Here is a 19,047-nt window from a genome sequence, read left to right as displayed (position 1 = left end):
GTGTGTGTGTGTCTGTGTGTGTGTGTCTGTGTGTGTGTGTGTGTGTGTCTACTGGGGGGGCTGGATCTGCCATCTGGACTGTCCGCTGGCTGTGTGCTGCCTGGTTGCCTGCTGAGGGACCCTGGTGACTGGTGAAAGCAGCCCGCCCACCCCTCTCCTCTATCCATGATCATCCCACCCCTTCCCCAGATCGGTGTCCATGCCTGTCTGCTGGCCTTACAGTCAAATACAGATGCTTGGCCTCAGCAGCACTCCAGTGGGGCTAATTATTTCAGATGAGGATTGTGAATTATGTACCAATGAATGTGAATGACATACATAAACAGAGAGAGGTAGAGAGACTGAGCAAGAGAGACTGAGTGAGAAAGAGAGAGAGAGAGAGAAAGAAAGAGATAGGGAGAGAAAAAGAGAGGGAGAGAGATAGAGATAAAGGGAGAGAGAAGAGAGAGAAAAAGATAGAGTGAGAGAGAGAGAGAAATAGAGAGGAAAGAGAGAGAGAGAGAGAGAGAGAGAGAAAGAGAGAGAGGAAAGAGAGAGAGGCTCCTGGGAGAAGACATCCATGCTGTTGAGTTGGGGCTCATTTTTGAGCGCCATCTGTTACCGAGTTCATGATTTGGAAGCTCATCTCGGTGTGTCAGCCACCTCCCACCACGACCAGAGAGACAGAGGGAGCGAGAGACACTGAAGGGCAATCCATGGGCTGCCTCACCTGCTCCTCGAGGAGGCGTCGCAGCTCATCAACCCTGGATGAGGCTGATGCTTCCTCAGAGGTTCTCCGTTTAACAGAACAGCCCAGCTGAAGAAAGGAACAAAGAGATAAATTAAGTTTTGCCCGAACCTTTTGGTAACAGATGCCCAGCCAAGGTTTTATTTTGTTGTTCTGCTGTGAAACACCTCCTCCCTATTTTTCCTTTTCCTTTTTGTAATAGTGGTTGTCTTGGGTAGACTTCTCTGCACATCAGTAAAGAGGAGGTTTTTCTTTTCCTCTTGAACAAAACACACACAAAACAGCCACAGAAAAACACACACATACACAGAGAGAAAGAGAGAGAGAGAGAGAGAGAGAGACACACACACACACACATCAAAAGTGGATTCACTGCCTCGCCCTGCTGTGAATCGAGCTGAGAAACCAATAGCTCATTAAAACACAAACCTGTTTCAAAAAGAACAACAGGTCAGGATTTACAGTGCAGCGCCGAGTGGACCAGCAGGTGTGTTCCACCGTGCCGCCCGCCTCCTCTCAGACAAGCTGAAAAAGGGAGACAGAGAGAAAGAGGGAGAAGGAGAGAGAGAGAGAGAGAGAGAGAGAGAGAGAAAGAGGAAAAGGAAGAGAGTGAATGTAGAGGGAGAAAGGGAGATAGGGAGGGAGAGAAGGAGATAGACAGAGAGACAGAGAGAGAGACAGAGAGAGAGAGAGAAAGAAAGGGATGGAGAGGGAGAAAGAGTGTGTGAGAGAAAGGGAGTTGGGCAGAGTGTGGGGGAACAGACAAAAGGTTTTAGATGAACAAGGCATCCCCTTCTCCATTTCAATAAGGCTCGGCAGCTTCAGTCAGGCTGCAGATGCTTCTAAGGCAGCGGCTGGCGCCCAGGCATCCAGAGGGGGAGGCAAAGCCATGCATTTTAATTGCTCCATTTTCACAGTCTTTCGTTGGAGGGCAGGGTGGTTGGGAGGGAGCGTAGTGGTGGCGTGTGTGTATGTGTGTGTGTGTGTGTGTGTGTGTGTGTGTGGGTGTGTGTGTGTGAGGGGGGGGGGGTTGATTCAGTGGTGTGTCTATGCAAATTTCTGCCAGTGGACTCCTCTACCGAGGACCTTGGCGTGTGTGTGTGTGTGTGTGTGTGTGTGTGTGTGTGTGTGTGTATGTGTGTGTGCTGCTCTGGCGCGAAAAGCACCGGCGATGATAATGAAGCGCGGAGTCGGACGCGACCGAAGAGCCTGGACGCCACCATTAGTCTTCGCCGGAGCTTCAATGATTTATTTTGCTTTTTCGCCGAAGACAGTCAGTGGAGGAAGAAAGCCAGTATTCTCCCTCCCTTTTTCCCCCTCCTTTGTGTGTTCACCACACTGGTTCCTCTCGGAAGGATTAGGAAGTCATTGTTTTTAATGACCCGTGGTTTGTGTTTACTACGCCGCAATTTTTCACAGTACATTGCGACTGTAAGTAAACACAAATTAAATTTGTTGAACTTTGAGGAACTCAGATTGCCGCTCTCTCTATGGGTATATAAACTACAAAAAGGGGTTGAAAAATAGAGGACCCTGAGGAAAAAATGGCTAACCACACAAAATAACAGGCACGGCACAGGAAACCCTACTCTGCCGTTAATGGCACGGCAATCTCCCTCTCGAGCCGTGAGCACTGAAAATGGCCTACAGGAAGTCCCGAAAGTGGTCAAACTTGAGTGTCCTTGAGTGCGGCGCTAAGCGCTAGTCTCCATCCAGCTGCACAGTAGCAGGTGGAGAGATGTCAGGCTACAGGAAGCCACGAGGGCCCCCACCACCACTAACACAGGATATGTGGGGGGAGATAGATTGTCCTTATCTCCTCCTCAGGTTCAGTGATGCATCTGAGGATTGGTGCCTTGAGATGCTTGTGGAGATGCAGCCCTTAATAAGAGAGAGCGCTAACAAAGCCAGCCAAACGCTCTGTGGCACAGTAGGGTGCTGCACAAATATGGATGGCAAACAAACACATGCACACATACACATGCACACACACACACACACACACACACACACACACACACACACACACACACACATATGCATGCATGCACACACAGACACACACACACATTGACAGCGATACACACTCACATGTGCAAAAACACATGCATGCATACACACACACTCACAGAGATACAGAAACACACACACACACACATATCTTATTGCAAGCCTGCCAGTTTGGAGAGAGACAGAGAGAGAGAGAGAGAGAGAGAAAGAGAGAGAGAGAGAGAGAGAGAGAGAGAGAGAGAGAGAGAGAGAGAGAGAGAGAGAGAGAGAGAGAATCATAATCCATCAGTCCAAATGCCTCCCGCTGGACTTGGCTCTTCGTCTCGTCGTTTGATTTGATCCCCTCTCTCCCTCGTTTCCAGTAATAATGCAAAGCGGCTCCAAATGTGAGGAGACAGCCTGCCCCGCTGTTTTGACAAGTTAAATGACTGCGGGCAATGATGGGCCTCCCAGTCCTCAGGCGGCACACTCGCTGAACACACACACACACACACACACACACACACACATTTACATGCACAACTCTCTGAATGGTTGTGTTTGTGTTGGTATATGTGGGGATGTGGGTGTGTCCACGTGGGTATGGGTGGTCTCAAGATGTGTATGTATGTACAGAGTGTGTGTGTGTGTGTGTGTGTGTGTATGTGTGTGTGTGTGTGTGTTCATGTGTTTATGTTTATATGCATGCATGTATTTATGTGCCAGTATACACATAACACACACAATATTCTTCCTAAATCATTCCAGACCACTCCCCCTCACACACACTCTCTGTCACACACACACACACACACACACATACACACACACACACACACACACACACACACACATCCCTCTCTTTCTCAGAAGCCCAATAGAAATGCGGCATGTGGTTCAATATTTTATTGACAGCCTCTCTCACAGAGTGTTGCTACAGAGACACCATGGATAATTATTTTGACCACAGACCCTTTCGTCTGTTTTTCCCACTCCTCCTCCCCCCTTCTGCTCCATCCTTTCCAGTTTTTTCAGCAAATTGCATCAGTATAAATTCCCCTCTCGAAAAGCAGTGGTGATGTGGTGGCAGTAACAGAGAAGGTTGACATTGTAGCAACCTCATGAGCTCTGTCACTGCAGGGATAACAAGGGTAATATGAGCAGACAGCGCCACTAGCTGGTGGATTGGTTAAGTTGCAATGTCATCATGAGGGTGGAAATGTTCACCACAGGCCAAATAGGTAAAGGACACGGGTCTTTCATATAGTATGTTGGGCTATGTTGTTTGAGAGAGAATTTTACACCTTTGTGAGTAGATGCTATTTTGATTGATTTTCATGACAAAGTAGGCCTATATATTTCATCATTTAAAAATAAACTCCCAGGGTTCTGTGAATTTCTACAGGTCCACTGAAAGTTACAATATCTCAAGTGAGACCTTCCACAGGCCAGTTAGATAATGAAGCCATACAATGATTCGTTTATTGTAATTTTACAGGAGCATGTCTATAACTCCACATATCCAGAAATAATTTGTGCACATATTTAGTCCCTATTATTATTGACTGTTGTAATTGTTATTTACCTATGCTATGCATCCTTTGTATATCTTTACATATGAATCCATATTAGCCTACCCAAGAAAATGCACTGTTCATTTAAATATAGAAAATTATCTCAGTTTCAGCCGCTGTCAATCACCATGTTCTGTAGCCTAACCACTACCATATGATCAGAGGCTCATTTTCCACGCAACTACAAGGCAGACAGCGTCCTCTACTGGCAAAAAAGGATACAATGTCATCTGAAGCTAAACTCCCAACCAAGAGATGGCAGCGAACTTACCTCGCTCAAAATATTTCTTCCAACGTGTTGTCTTGGTTTTCATCTGTCAGGTCATGTGGCGCATGAGTGTGTTTTCGGCATGCATTGCAGAGTGTGAATATAAATGGTTGCACACTGCTTGCATGTTCACTGTAACTTCAACGTGTTGAAGTTCAGCTATGAGGAGTGACTGTTGTGAAAAATAGATATTTAACGTAATATAATTTATATTCACTGTCTTTGGGTAGGGAATTAGGAGGCATCATGGTGAAGGAACAATTTAGAGAGACGGATGTGGCCAAAAAAATGTAAGTATCCAGGTTAGCCTAGCTGAAAGATTAGCCGGCCAGTGTTGTTGCCTGTCTTACTGGAACTAACTTAGCTTTCAGCTTCTGATCATCCAAAAGTCAGAATCTTTTACATTCTTGGCAGCATTAAACGTGACGTATTCCCAGACCCATTTCAAGGATTATTTTTTGTTTGCTTAAAGCATTTATCACTACTCAAAGCATTTACCACCCTGGCTAACTCTCAAGCTAGCACGTTGGACTGTAAACGTTATGTGATCCACAGTTAATCCATACATCTAATAAAACGTTCTGTTAAATTGTCCTGTAAAACATGAAACCGTGTTTAAAGCATCATGTTATTGTTAATCGCTCATTTGAAATGTGACAGCCCAACTAGGCACATCTCGGGTGATTAGAGATGTCCTGCTGGTCCATTTCTGTCTGAACTGAAGTGCTGTGCTGTTGATCTATGTTGGACGTTAACAAGTCTTCTTTCCCACTGTATACAGAAGCCACATCTGTTTTGGGATGAAATCTGCGGAACAGATGCGGCAGCAGGCTCATATTCAAGTGGTCAGCAAGAACTTGTACAGTCAGGACACCAGTCACACACCACTCGCCTATGGAGTCCTGGATCATCGCATGGTAACTGCCAAACCCTCTTGCCACATAAGCATTTGTTGGTGAATCTTTGCTTGCGTGTGCACATATTACAATTGATTGATTGGCAATTACGGAATATTTGTCTTGTCTTCATCTATTCCAGGGCACGAGTGAAAAGGACCGACCATGTGAAACGTGTGGAAAGAACTTGGCAGACTGTCTGGGTCACTACGGATACTTAGACCTGGAGCTACCCTGCTTTCATGTTGGATACTTCAAAGCCATCATAGGAATCTTGCAGGTCAGTTGTTTTGCTTTTTAATGTTCACTCTGGGAATCCGTATTGATTATTTGAAAGCTGTCATGGCAAGTTGGCAAAGACAAAGGCAGTACTAAGAATGCATTGATTTGGCACTATCCAAACATCCAAATTAGCACGATTGCATTAATATTTAGGGATTTGTTGTATACCGTAGTCACTAGTTTTTCACAATACAAATTGTTTTGTCTTCATGGCATAAAATCAAAACAATAAATCAATAAGCTGGGCTTCACAAAGTTATTTGTGAATATTAAACTGTATGAATATTCTGCACAACTTTAGCAAGGGTTTTGTCACAATTTAAGATCCAAACTGGTCTTTTGTTCACAGATGATCTGTAAAACGTGTTCCCATATCATGCTGTCCAAAGAGGAAAAGCTCCAGTTCATGGACAACCTCAGAAGGCCTGGTCTGGTCTACCTTCAGAAACGCGGCCTGAAGAAGAAAATCTCGGACAAGTGCAGGAAGAGGACGGTCTGTCTGAACTGCAATGCATTCAATGGTACTGCTATAGTTCTAAACACACCTGTGCAGAACAATTAATGGGGGATTGTGGAGACTTCCCGTTTGGGACAACTCGGTGAAAACAAACGCATGGACAATTGATATGAATTCAAAAATGGCACAGAATACTCTTGCCATAGTTAGCTCATTAGTCCACAAGCCGGTATTTTGTAGGGACACTCACTCAATCCAGCTGTCATCAACTTCAGACTATAACGCTTTTGCCGTTTTATCTAGCTCATCAGAATAGTTGTATGACATCTTCAGTGAACATATACAACTATGTGGTTTGGTTTTCATCAAGTGCAGCTCATAGTCAAGAGGGAATTAAGACACATTTTTATCCTCCATATGGTGAAGATGCCTTTCCCTTAACCTTGGCTCACCAATTTGACATCACAGTGGCATTTGCTCTGACTTATTTAATTTAGTGGAATCTGTACAAATTTACTCATACAGCCATGTAACATGTTAGATAAATGAAACTTTTCTTGAACATCCAGGTCTCGAGAGTGCGACCAATTTGGACCAAATCTGCTGTCTCTCCACAAACTAAGTGTTTGTTCTCCTTTGACTAGTGCTGCATGGTGCACTAATACTACAAAAGTATCGCAATACCATGAAATTAGAGAACGTCACAATATTTTTAATAGTATCGATACTTTTAAGAATCACAGTCGGTGCTCCCCGTAGCCTATGTGTCTTTTCTCCTCACACACACACACAGATTTTAACCTGCAGCTGTCATGTGATGAGTAGCGAGACATGGCTGCTAGTTTAAGTGATTCAGTGAGGGTTGAGCAGAGTCTAGGATCGCCACTGATGATGAATGATCACACAATATTCAATATTACTGATGGGGTCAAGGTGGTGGGGGCCCCCAAATCAAATCAGTACGGTCATTCCCGGTACATGCTCTAACAACAGCTCAGATACGGAAAGTATATGGAGAGCGAAAAAAAAGGGTGACCTTGAAATTGTGGCGTTAAAGGGTTTTGCGATGAAAAAATTTGGGTGCACCTACATTTTGTGCTTGTGCACCTAAATAAAAACGTCAGGCGCACCAGTGCAAAAAGTTATTCTGGAGCCCTGACGTCTGTCCTGCCAGCCCAGCGTAAGCATAGACATCTTGTGTTTGGAATGAAATAAATAGCACTGTCTTAAAATCAGCAATGACCATTGTTGTTGGCCTCTCTTCTGTTCTGTTATCAATGCTTAACTCCCTTTTATTTGTGGTAGGTTCGGTGAAGAAGTGTGGTCTGCTGAAGATTCTTCATGAGAAATACAAGACCACTAAGAAGGTGGTGGACCCCATAGTATCAGAATTTCTGCAGTCCTTCGACATTGCCATCGAGCATAACAAGGAAGTGGAGGCTCTACTAACACGTGCTCAAGTGAGTATTCTGAGTAATGCATTTTGATCTCTTGTTTCTTTTTAAGCAGATTGGGGAACATTTTTGTTTAACCTGCAATGCATTAGAATAGTGAACTGGCTAGATTAAAGAGTATAAACACAAATGGCTGATGACAGGTTGATAACCTTTTCCTTTCTTGGCCCATGAAGTTGCCAGATAGGCATGATCTCAGACTTGTGCTGGCTAGCGTGGCATTCAGTGTGTTGGCAACTTGGCATAATGTGTTCAAGTATGAGCATTCTCGGGGGAACTACTGTATGCATTTAGCCTAAATAACTGGTCATGAGATTTTTGTAGTAAAGAATGACTTATGCCACATTTTTCTCTTGGCCTACATGTCCAGCATATGTTTGACGTGTTGCCATTCCGGTGTGTCTATTTGTTTTGGGTTGCAGGAGAACCTGAACCCACTGGTGGTCCAGAATCTGTTCCGGAGGATTCCGGCAGAGGACGTGCCGCTGCTGCTAATGAACCCAGAGTCGGGGAAGCCGGCCGACCTCATACTGACCCGGCTGCTGGTGCCGCCGCTCTGCATCCGGCCCTCGGTGGTCAGCGACCTCAAGTCTGGCACCAACGAGGACGACCTCACCATGAAGCTCACAGAGATTATCTTCCTCAACGACGTCATCAAGAAGGTACCCACTTTCCTTCTGACCTAAGGGTCTGTTGTAGATTGCAAGTGTGAGTTTTGCCCACTTTGTGTCCCCTTCAAAAGGGAGAATCATTTCGACTGTGCCTGAATGACCACAGTTTAAACCTTTACCTTAACTTACAGTATTTACCTCTTATTGATGTTTTGGGCTATAAGGCCTAGTTGTGATAAGTAGACAGCAAAGAAATATTTTGCTCTATGTACTGCTACAGTAATTTCCGGTGTATTAGCTGCATTGTGTATAAGCCGCAGGACAGTGTTTTATGCAAGTTAAAAAAACGAAACCATATTAATACCATATTAACTGCCCCGTGTATTAACTTCATAGCTGAAGAAATTTTGCAAAATCAATGTAGAAGCCACAGCTAATAGTTGGGAAATTACGGTATGTACTGTAGCTTTTGCATTTGGTGAAAAAATGAAGGTGAGGATTGTCAAACTTACTTTCCGTGACTTCTCTGTAACCTACTGTTACTTGGTGTATAATGTGCAGGTACTTGGTGCATTCTTGGTGTGCATTGCTTTAAGCCATGGTAGTGTGCGTTGTAGATTTGTGTACACCGCCCGCATACCCCCCAAATCCCTCACATTTAATTATATGGAGAAATGTCATTATTTACGTACTTTTAGTCACAAAACAATGCAAAGTTTTAATCATCAAACAGCCTTTGCTTAATGTGTCCTACCGTTTTTGCAACATAATAAGCTGTCATGAATCAGCCAACACTATCTGTCTTTATGCTGCTGCTGTCCTGATTTTTCTCTGTTATGGCTTGGAGTCGGATGAATATAATAATGGATGATGACTAATGAAACGCAGCATGTCTTTTGAAGAATGTCTGACGCAAATCTACAGCTTTCATTCCCATGGCCTTAGATGAAAAGTCAACCATTGTTATGTAACTGTAAATGGCTACAGTAATTTCCTATGTATTAGCCACACTGTGTATAAACTGCAGGAAAATGTTTTATGCAAGTAAAAAAAAAATATATATATTAACTGCCCCCGTTTATTAACCTCATAGCTGAAGGAATTTGGCAAAATCAATGTATAAACTGCAACTAATAGTTGGGAAATTACGGTAGTGAATATAGAACAGATGGAGAAGAGGACATCTAAAAGTTCTGTGTTATTTTTTGCAGCATCGCATGACTGGTGCGAAGACCCAGATGATCATGGAGGATTGGGACTTCCTCCAGCTGCAGTGTGCCCTGTACATCAACAGTGAGCTCTCGGGCATCCCCCTCAACATGGCACCCAAGAAGTGGACCAGGGGCTTCGTGCAGAGACTCAAGGGCAAACAAGGTCAGTGACAGCACATCGTCAAATACAGATGAGCACAATGAAAATGTTAACTTCATGAATAAATGTACTTCAACACGCTGACTGTCATTAAAGGTGCAATGTGGAGTTTAAAGTTTAAAACATGAAAAAAATAAAATGGCAACAAGATGTGACAACCGTTTTGAGTTGACATAATGCCAAAAGTGCCTGCGCTCTGTGCTGCCCATACAGTAGGTCCCTTTGAATACAAACTTACCATGCAACTTAGCATGCAAACCATACCATATGAGCTGCGGCATTAAATACCATGCAAATCGGTAAAAGAAGGCCATGTGTCGGCGTTCAAGACAACTCAGAGTTTGCAGAATTCCACAGAGCTCCTTGAAGTTGTTTGGGGAAAAACATGATTGAAGTGTGATCATCATTGGGTCAATGAGGCTACAATGGATTATTACAGTGGCAGTAGAGGCACAACAGCTAAGTGTCTATTGGAGTACTGAATCATGTGATGTTTATGGTTCTAATATTGCCAGTGACAGGGATTCAAGATCCATCCAGTTGGTTCATGGATAGACAAGTCTCCTCATCCTGTTGTAAATGTGAAGTGATGTGTGCTCTTGAAACGCTAAAGACTGTTTGTACCTGTGTGTGTGTGTGTGTGTGTGTGTGTGTGTGTGTTCATGCGTGTATTAGGGCGTTTCCGTGGAAACTTGTCAGGAAAGCGAGTGGATTTCTCCGGCAGAACAGTCATCTCTCCTGACCCCAACCTGCGGATTGATGAAGTGGCTGTTCCCATCCATGTCGCCAAGATTTTGACCTACCCAGAGAAGGTGAAAAATCTACCTGCCACAAAGACCATGTCACACAATTTTCAATGCCTAAAGCATTTAACACCCAACAGTATAATTATTTATCAATGCATCCAGCATCCAGTAATACTGTATAACCATGTACACTGGCCAAATAGCCAAATTTGATGGTATCCTTAACAGAAAAAAGAGGTTCTTATAATGTTTCTCTGAAATACATTTTTTCTCTCTGAATTGCGTTCGATGCCGTTATAAAATCCAGCACAAACCAGTGTTTCCTCTAGATTTTTTTTAGCAGTGGGGGCAGGCAGGTCCAAACACAACCACAGCCTTTATTTGGTGTAAATCATCTCTATTACTTTCTTTGGTTATAGTCTGTAATTCATTCACAATAAATGTAGGCTCAAGTTCACAACTTCATATTAAACTTTTTTGTACCGTCGCCACATATGCAAAATTACTATTATCCCATTTACTTTCGTTACTAACCTACCAGTCGATATTTTTTAAAAAGTAATTACCTGCATCAAATCGCGATTGAGTGCGCATCTAATGTCTCTCGGCGGACTTCCACTCCTCCAAGTTTCACTTTCGCTGTCATTGCGAGCTAATATGCTACTATATGAGAAATACTTTGAAGTTACAGTACCTTTGAGTCGGATCAGCTCCAAAAATAATCGGTTTTCCTTAGCCTGTGCTATACCTTTCCACCAAGTTGTGTGAATATTGTACCGATAGTTTTTGCGATGTTGACAGACATAGACTACTTCACTGCAGTAGCCTATGGCACAGTAAATGGAAGCTCTTGATACCGCATGCCACTAACGTCTATAAAAACAATATATTTATGGAATAAAACTAGACAGGTACCTCTGATTAGCATTGCTGTTTTGTTAAACTGTGATGCTATGAGCACCAGCCAGTGGTGGGCACTTGTAAGAAAGTTAATGTTTTTACAATAAACTACGCTACATCAACACATGTACTGTAGAGTGAAACTGGACGGGCCCTAATAACCTAACAAGTTCTACTTATTGTTAAATTGCAATGTGAGCGGCTCACAGTGGGGGAGGATACGTCGGCAGGATCATTTAAAACGCAACCGCAACAACATTGTGCTACGGCCCTGATTCCGTGGCAGCATTAATTTTGCCGTGGCGGGCTGCTATCCCAAAATCAACGTAAAGGAAACGTTGCAAACATACACCTTGAGCGCATTTCATTCTATATTACTGCGCTACCACAACTTGATGTTACTTGGCAACCATTCTGATAGAAGAAATAATATATATATATATATATATATATAATGAATATATTTCTTGGTACCAATAATTGTGAGCAATGTGTTTTCATTAAAAATATGTATTTATTTATGAGAGATTCCTTTTTCTCAAAATAAATTGGCTTCCCTTCAAGGTCAGATTTTTCCAATTTTTTTTCATTGTGAGATTACAATAAATCACAAACAGATTATTTTTTATACCAGTTTTTAGTCAACTTTAGCAGAGGTGCCAATAATTCTGGAGGGTACTGTATGGAAGTCCTTTGAGACCTTTATGCAGTACATTTATGTGTTTTTTCCTGTCTGCAAGCTATGCACAGACACTTTACAGCAGGACAGATGCATTAATCAGACATGGTTGTATTACTCTGCTCTTTAGTTGAGCCTGTAATGTTAAGGCATTAGTGATGATTAGAAGAACACATGCCCTGCAGGGCTGTTTGCTTCAATCCTCTAACCTTCCATTGAACCTTTAATGCTTGCACTCTCATCATTCTCAACATTGTCCATCCTAGGTGAACAAAGCCAACATTGAGCTGATGAGAAAGCTGGTGAAGAATGGACCAGAAGTGCACCCTGGGGCCAACTTCATCCAACAGAGACACAACCAGATGAAGAGGTAGATGAACAGGCCATGCTGTCAGTGTCACTTTCAGTATGGACCTTGGGCTCTTGAGTCCATTGGCCTTTCCCTGCTGAAAACGATCCCAAGGCTGTTCATCAGGCTTAAGCCTTCTGGTTCCATTAGGCGTTGTAATATCCTTTGATAGATATTTTATCACAGATAGTCTATTTGATAGTCATTTTACACAGATACAACGCAACATTGTTTGGAACAAACCTGAGATGCCCACAGATAAGCTATACATAGGACATCAACTCTAGTAGCTTCTTAACAATGCCTAGCAAGTACATGTTAACAAAATCTTAGTTCTAAAATTTCCCTTGGGCTGAAAAAAGTATCTATCTCTATCTCTATCTCTAGCCATAGAACCTATAAACAACCACTTTAAGACACTTTTCCATTGTGAGGTAAAGTTCTGGTGTCTGGAATTCAACTTGATGGTTGGTTGGGTTTCCGTTTTGGAGAATCTTTTTGGTTTCTTTTTAAGGGTTGCTTCAATATTAACACGATATTCTTTTGCTATGCTCTCCCCTCGCCAGGTTCTTGAGATACGGTAACCGTGAGAAGATGGCCCAGGAGCTGAAGTTTGGCGACGTGGTCGAGAGGCACATGATCGACGGTGACATTGTGCTCTTCAACCGACAGCCCTCTCTGCACAAGCTCAGCATCATGGCTCACATCGTGAGTGAACCCGGCTATGAGTCCTATCTCGGCACTGAATGTCAATGCTATTCGTCAAGGACATTGTTGCTCTAACTATAATTACTGAGCCATGCTTTGAAACCGGTCCCCCTTGAGCCTTTTCAAAAGACCCGTTGCCTACGTGTCTGGCCTTAGTTGTCTGTTCTCTGTCCGCTAGTAGACTCCCCTTTCTTAGAAACATATACCGAAAATGTATTTCCCGTATAGCCGCCTCGGTCATGTTTTGTCTCTCACTTTCTGTCTGAACTTGTACCCCAGGCGTGCGTGAAGCCTCACAGGACGTTCCGCTTTAATGAGTGTGTGTGCACCCCCTACAACGCCGACTTTGACGGCGATGAGATGAACCTCCATCTTCCCCAGACGGAGGAGGCCAAGGCTGAGGCCCTGGTGCTCATGGGGGTGAGTTTCAGAACTGCGGTGTCGTGCCAGTGTCTGTTTACTCATCTAATTGCCTCTCCTGTGACAGTCTGATGCGTATGAGGACTTATGCTAGTATTTAAGCAGACTAAGTTTCTGCACCAACTTTGACATCCAACTTTGATTGGCCTAAACAGGCCTTGCTGACAAAATCAAAATGAATGCCTTATCCCATTGATGTATCACAAATCATATGATGACTATTAATACACCTAAAATTGCATATATTTCTTCAGTAGCACATAATGAATAAAACATTTTTGTCCAACAAATTTGAAAGGAAAACCACTTATAAAATGACTGGTTTTGTTCACAGTAGTATGTAGTAGTCACAGCCAATTAGAGCCACAGTCAGACCTCACATTCAACAGTCTATCCCCCCTACTTTCCCTTTGCTCTCGCAGACAAAAGCCAATCTGGTCACACCAAGAAACGGGGAGCCGTTGATTGCAGCCATTCAGGACTTTCTAACAGGTAAACTTTGTTTCCGGCCAGCGGGTCATGACAGCCAATCAGACAGACCTGCTTTTTGTCCTGGGGTTCGAGCGCCAGCACAGACAAAAATGAACACTCGCCACATGCAGTAATTCTTGATCTCAGCAGAGGCGTGGGTGAAACACAGTCAGTGCTTTTCTTAATTTTGTGCACTAGAGACTAGAGTGAGCCTGTGTGTGGTGGAAGTCCCATCTTGAATTTCCCCTTGGGGATCAATAAAGTATCTATCTATCTATCTATCTATCTATCTATCTATCTATCAATTATTGCAGTAGTTTTCAATGCAATAAGTCTATTAGCTTAAACTTACTCAGGTGCAGTTACTATGAACTGAGCTGTCCCTTTAAATCGTAATATTGAAAGCAAATTCATATTTGCCCTATCAACACATTATCCAACACTGAATGAATGAGAGCTGGAGCAGAGGAGCAGAGAAAACTGTTTCAGTTTCACACTCTGTCTACAGTTTACACAACGGTCATAGCATATCCTCACCACAGTTAAATATTCTTTATAAAAAGTATTCTGGACTTTGATTGGTAAGCGGAGGTGTATCCATGTGGAAATGAGATTAATTCAGAGGAGACAAGAGGACAAGCCGGTTATTATGTTCAGTGTCGAGAGCAGCACGCATTTTTTATATTTAGCCTCGAAATCTCAGACATTATTGAAAGAGATTTGAATACAGATGAGGTGACTGCAATTTATTCACCCGGAGCCAGTGATTATGTTCAGTGGCGAGAGCACCTCGCTTTTTTATATATTATCCTTGAATTATCTGAGTTTTTTTTGACACAGATCTGAATATAAATTCCAACTTGTGTACATTTCTGCTCCGAATATAGAACAGGGTTTTTGTTGAATCCTTGAATGTCTTAACGTTGGTCAATGATTTCATCTTCATGCTGGTTGGTATATATATATATATATATATATATATAATTTTAGGGCGTGTCCAGTGCTCTTTTGCTAGTTTGAGGGCTGAAGAAGTGATCAGACGCCATGTTTCAAAAGGGCTGTTCTTACAGTTCTTTAAGCATGGCTGTGTTTTGGGCGTAACATCCATTAAACCAGTGTTTCTCAAAGTGTGGTCCGGAGACCACTGGTGGTCCGCGAGCAGACGTGGTAAAATATAGGCTAGATGAGTTGTTTGCAATATTGAACCAACTTGAAATCAACTTGTATCCAAACAGTTCTGCAACACTGCCTATGTAAGCTATGCCAGTTTAAATCATATGCATTCTCTGACACAATAAGCTAGGTGCAAAGACACCAGTGCAAATAAGCAAGGTTATTCAGTGAGTAGGTCTATTGTGTAATATACTGTTGTAGGTCTACTTTTTTTTTAAGATAGGTGGTCCTTGAGGCTTTTTTTTATTTGTTAAGTAGTCCTTGGTCTGAAAAAGTTTGAGAAACACTGCATTAAACCAATAAGAGAGCCATCTCTCATTCCTGTTAAAAGCCAGTAGTGTATGTACCATGGCGTTATGCTACCACAAGGACGACTAAACGCATCTCGCTTGCTTGCTTGACCATCTATGCAACAGCAGGATTCCACTAAAGCTTGCTTTGCTAAAGTAGACCTTCTTTATACTGAGTGGGGGAACTATTGTCTGTAATGAAACACCAATATTAAATCAACTTGTTCTTTATGTTCACTAATGCCTTTATATATTAGTGTCACTGGATATCCATCAATAACAAGCTGATCTATATATATATATATATATATATATATATATATATATATATATATATATAGATAGACTGACCATGGGCTTATCTTTTCACTTAGCATGTACTATATATAACAGCATTGCCTGTTTTTCTTACATGATCATTTGTGAAATTCAAGCTTTTGTCAAAGTTTCTGTTCTTCGGTTTTGTTCCTGCTTCTGAGCAGTGATGAAGACGATTCATGAAACTGCATCAGTACGACTTTGACAAGCCCTTTGATTTGGTGTCATATGAGGCCTGTCAGACAGTGTGACTGAGTTGTTTCCTATTTTTCTTGTTCCAAGTACTTCATACACAAACTCAAACAGACATTGTTCCAAACTGAAATAGCCAATGCTTGAAATCTGACACAAACAACATATTGCATAATAATACATAAATACAATGTTTTAAAGTATTATAAATAATTGTATTGCTAAGCAGCACTACAGGGTTTTGAAACTTGAATAATAGGGGTCCTTGCTTTAAACTTTACCCAGTCTGTATCAGAGAAATACTGTGCTATTCCAACCCAACTTCACTGCCTTCCTATTGAGCATGTGTTTACTTTGTCCACCAGAAAGGGGAGCACTGGAGCTTTGTTAGGCTTTTTCAGCTTGTCGTGGTTGGTATTCCCAGGAGAGTTTGTCCTCTCAGATGTTTTTCCTGAAGAATCCATCCCCCAGTTCTGTGGGTATTTATGAGGTGGTCTCTCGCATTCATGTCCTGGGAATAAGTCCAAGACCTCAGATATTATGCAGAACCACCTAAATAATTTGAAGTATACCTCAAGATCCAACCCCGAATTCAACTATTCAACCCATTATGGAGCAGATGCTAGTGGCTTAAAACGCTGATTCATTTTTCTGTGAATATTGAGTATAAGGTCTGACTCAGGCCTTTTTTCAAATATAGGAGACTAATGTCCTTAGCAGACATGGCACTCTTTTTATCAATAACACCTATTTCAGACAAAATCAAATAGGGTTTAAAGCCAGCATCACAAACACAGATAGACATACACACAGTTGGCATATACACAGACAGACTGACAGAAAGACAGATAATGGTTAAAGTCAGGAATAACTACCCTGATGTAGATCCATGTTGTTGAAATAGGATACTCCATGCATCATCCAGTTGAAACTGCAATATCAGGTGCTTCACAGCTGTGGGATGGCTGGCTGTTAAAATAAAGAAAACAGATTGCAGCACATCGATTAAACTTTCGGCCTTTACTTCAACTCTTCTGTGTCTGTGTCAGTCCCAAACTTCTTCGACTCTGATGAAGACACAGAAGTGTTGAAACATCAGTCGTTTGTTTTTTTTTGTTTGAACTATGTAAAGACTGCAAGTGTAACCAGTGTTTGTTTGTAAGTAAAGACATTTAAACATGTTTAAAGTAGCGTGTCTTTGTTTAAATAGCATGTCCGTGTTTGTTTGTCCCCACAGGAGCTTACTTGCTGACTCTGAAGGACACCTTCTTTGACCGGTCCAAAGCCTGCCAGATCGTGGCCTCCATCCTCGTTGGCAAAGATGAGAAGGTCAAAATATCCCTGCCTCGCCCTGCCATCATGAAGGTAGCCACTCAGGATTGGGCATTGATTTAGGACAATTTTTTCTCTGTCAGTTTAATACTGTTCCATTATTCTATACACAATGAGTGTTATTCTGTACTTGGCTATTCAATTGCATACACTATTAAATTATAATGACTCAATTAGAACAGAACATGAGTTGATCTGTTTTTTTCTGATCTTAATGTGTTAGCGTTTGATCAGGACTGATCAATGTAATTGGTTGTGATGGCATTTAATTAGTTTTAATGTTGATAACTGTTGGATAATTACATTTAAATTTGTTGTAGAGTATTGATTGTCGTATTTGATAAGTTTGGTCTTGATCAGTGTTAAATTTCGGACTACATTACATCACATGGATTTGATCCATGTTTGTTTACATTTGTTTTCACATCCCATAATACCCTCTAAATTGCCATGTGATGTCTCCAGCCGATCAATCTGTGGACGGGGAAGCAGATCTTCAGCTTGATCCTGAAACCAAGTGCAACCTGTCCAGTCAAGGCCAACCTGCGCACCAAAGGCAAACAGTACAGCGGCAAAGGAGAAGACCTGTGCTCCAATGACTCTTGTAAGCCACGTACCGCAGAACACACCACTGAACACAACTCCAATGCACCATCCAAACATATAAGTCAAGAATGAGCTCTCATAATGTAAACCGCTGTGAGGGATACAGTATATGTGGGGGGTCATACATTTTTTACGACTGTTTGATATTAAATGGGTTCATATGAGTCCACTTCTGCTAGCTAACAGAACACCTTAGTGGAGTGAAGAGTTATTGACTATGTCTTCCTTTGGTGCCTAATTTCTGTACGTTCTCTCACTATTTCTGTCTCTCTGCATCTTTCTCCATCTCTTGTGTCCTCTGTCTCTCTCTTCCCTCTGTCTTCTGTCTTTCAATCTCTCTCCCTCTCTCTCTCCCTCTCTCTCTCTCCCTCTCCCTCCCTCCCTCCTTCCCTCCTTCCCTATCCCTCCATCAGTTGTGGTGATCCAGAACAGTGAGCTGATGTGTGGCAGCTTGGACAAAGGCACGCTGGGCTCCGGCTCCAAGAACAACATCTTCTACATCCTGCTACGCGACTGGGGCCAGATGGAGGCGGCCAACGCCATGTCCCGACTGGCCCGCCTCGCCCCCGTCTACCTGTGTGAGTGTCAGCGGGGGGGGGGGGGGGGGGAGCAGCGGAGTGGAGGTGGTGTTGGTGGACAGTCTCAGGGTTTGAGGCGATGGGCTGGTGTGTGGATTAGGGCTGGAAGACGAATCGATTTTTTTCAATCGAAATTTCAAGTTGAGGGCTAATGGCAAAGGCTGCAGTTAGTTGTGCTGGTCACGATTCTGATCAGTTGGGAGTATTTTGCTACTTCCTGAAGCAACACAAAACTTGTAAACTTGTATCTTTTTTTAAAAGCCCCGTAGGCAGCAATGCAATGAGTGTACAGCAAAATGTCATTCAGTAATATTTCTGAGTCAATTTTAAATGTATTATGTAGTGAATACTGAACAGAAGCTTGATTTTTAAAAAATTATATTTTAAGCCAAATAGCAATAACTGTCAGAAATATCGCAATTAGATATTTTCCCTGAATCATTCAGCCTTACTATGGATGCTAAGACATAAAGACATATCTACTAAGACTGGACATAGATGACTATGTTAATACTTTAAAACTTAAACAAAAAAAGAAAACACTGAATGTTTTTCTCCTGTTTGTTGCCACATAAAAACAATTATGGACTTAATTCAGGGCACAGAGAGGAACATTTGTTGAACTAACAGTTAATTAATTATTAATAATAACTTTG

At 42.3% G+C, this 19,047-nt stretch overlaps 1 protein-coding gene across 2 annotated transcripts in view; it reads left to right on the top strand.

The window, feature by feature from the left end:
• The first annotated feature begins 4,522 nt into the window (after positions 1 to 4,522).
• The window catches only part of polr3a (polymerase (RNA) III (DNA directed) polypeptide A), a 40,567-nt gene continuing 26,042 nt past the window's right edge, over positions 4,523 to 19,047 (top strand). The window contains exons 1-15 of one of the 2 annotated variants that reach the window (XM_042083337.1): positions 4,523 to 4,848; positions 5,340 to 5,475; positions 5,597 to 5,734; positions 6,086 to 6,257; positions 7,499 to 7,653; positions 8,070 to 8,309; positions 9,470 to 9,632; positions 10,305 to 10,441; positions 12,221 to 12,324; positions 12,870 to 13,011; positions 13,291 to 13,431; positions 13,854 to 13,923; positions 17,113 to 17,240; positions 17,673 to 17,811; positions 18,227 to 18,391. In XM_042083337.1, the coding sequence (XP_041939271.1) occupies positions 4,805 to 4,848; positions 5,340 to 5,475; positions 5,597 to 5,734; positions 6,086 to 6,257; positions 7,499 to 7,653; positions 8,070 to 8,309; positions 9,470 to 9,632; positions 10,305 to 10,441; positions 12,221 to 12,324; positions 12,870 to 13,011; positions 13,291 to 13,431; positions 13,854 to 13,923; positions 17,113 to 17,240; positions 17,673 to 17,811; positions 18,227 to 18,391 (2,074 nt within the window). In that variant the 5' untranslated portion in view covers positions 4,523 to 4,804. The remainder of the gene's footprint in view (positions 4,849 to 5,339; positions 5,476 to 5,596; positions 5,735 to 6,085; positions 6,258 to 7,498; positions 7,654 to 8,069; positions 8,310 to 9,469; positions 9,633 to 10,304; positions 10,442 to 12,220; positions 12,325 to 12,869; positions 13,012 to 13,290; positions 13,432 to 13,853; positions 13,924 to 17,112; positions 17,241 to 17,672; positions 17,812 to 18,226; positions 18,392 to 19,047) is intronic. The other variant, XM_042083338.1, reaches the window with a different exon arrangement.

This window comes from Alosa sapidissima, chromosome 24, assembly GCF_018492685.1.
Source record: "Alosa sapidissima isolate fAloSap1 chromosome 24, fAloSap1.pri, whole genome shotgun sequence".
NCBI classification, from domain to species: domain Eukaryota; kingdom Metazoa; phylum Chordata; class Actinopteri; order Clupeiformes; family Clupeidae; genus Alosa; species Alosa sapidissima.
This window is presented reverse-complemented; position numbering and strand designations above follow the sequence as displayed.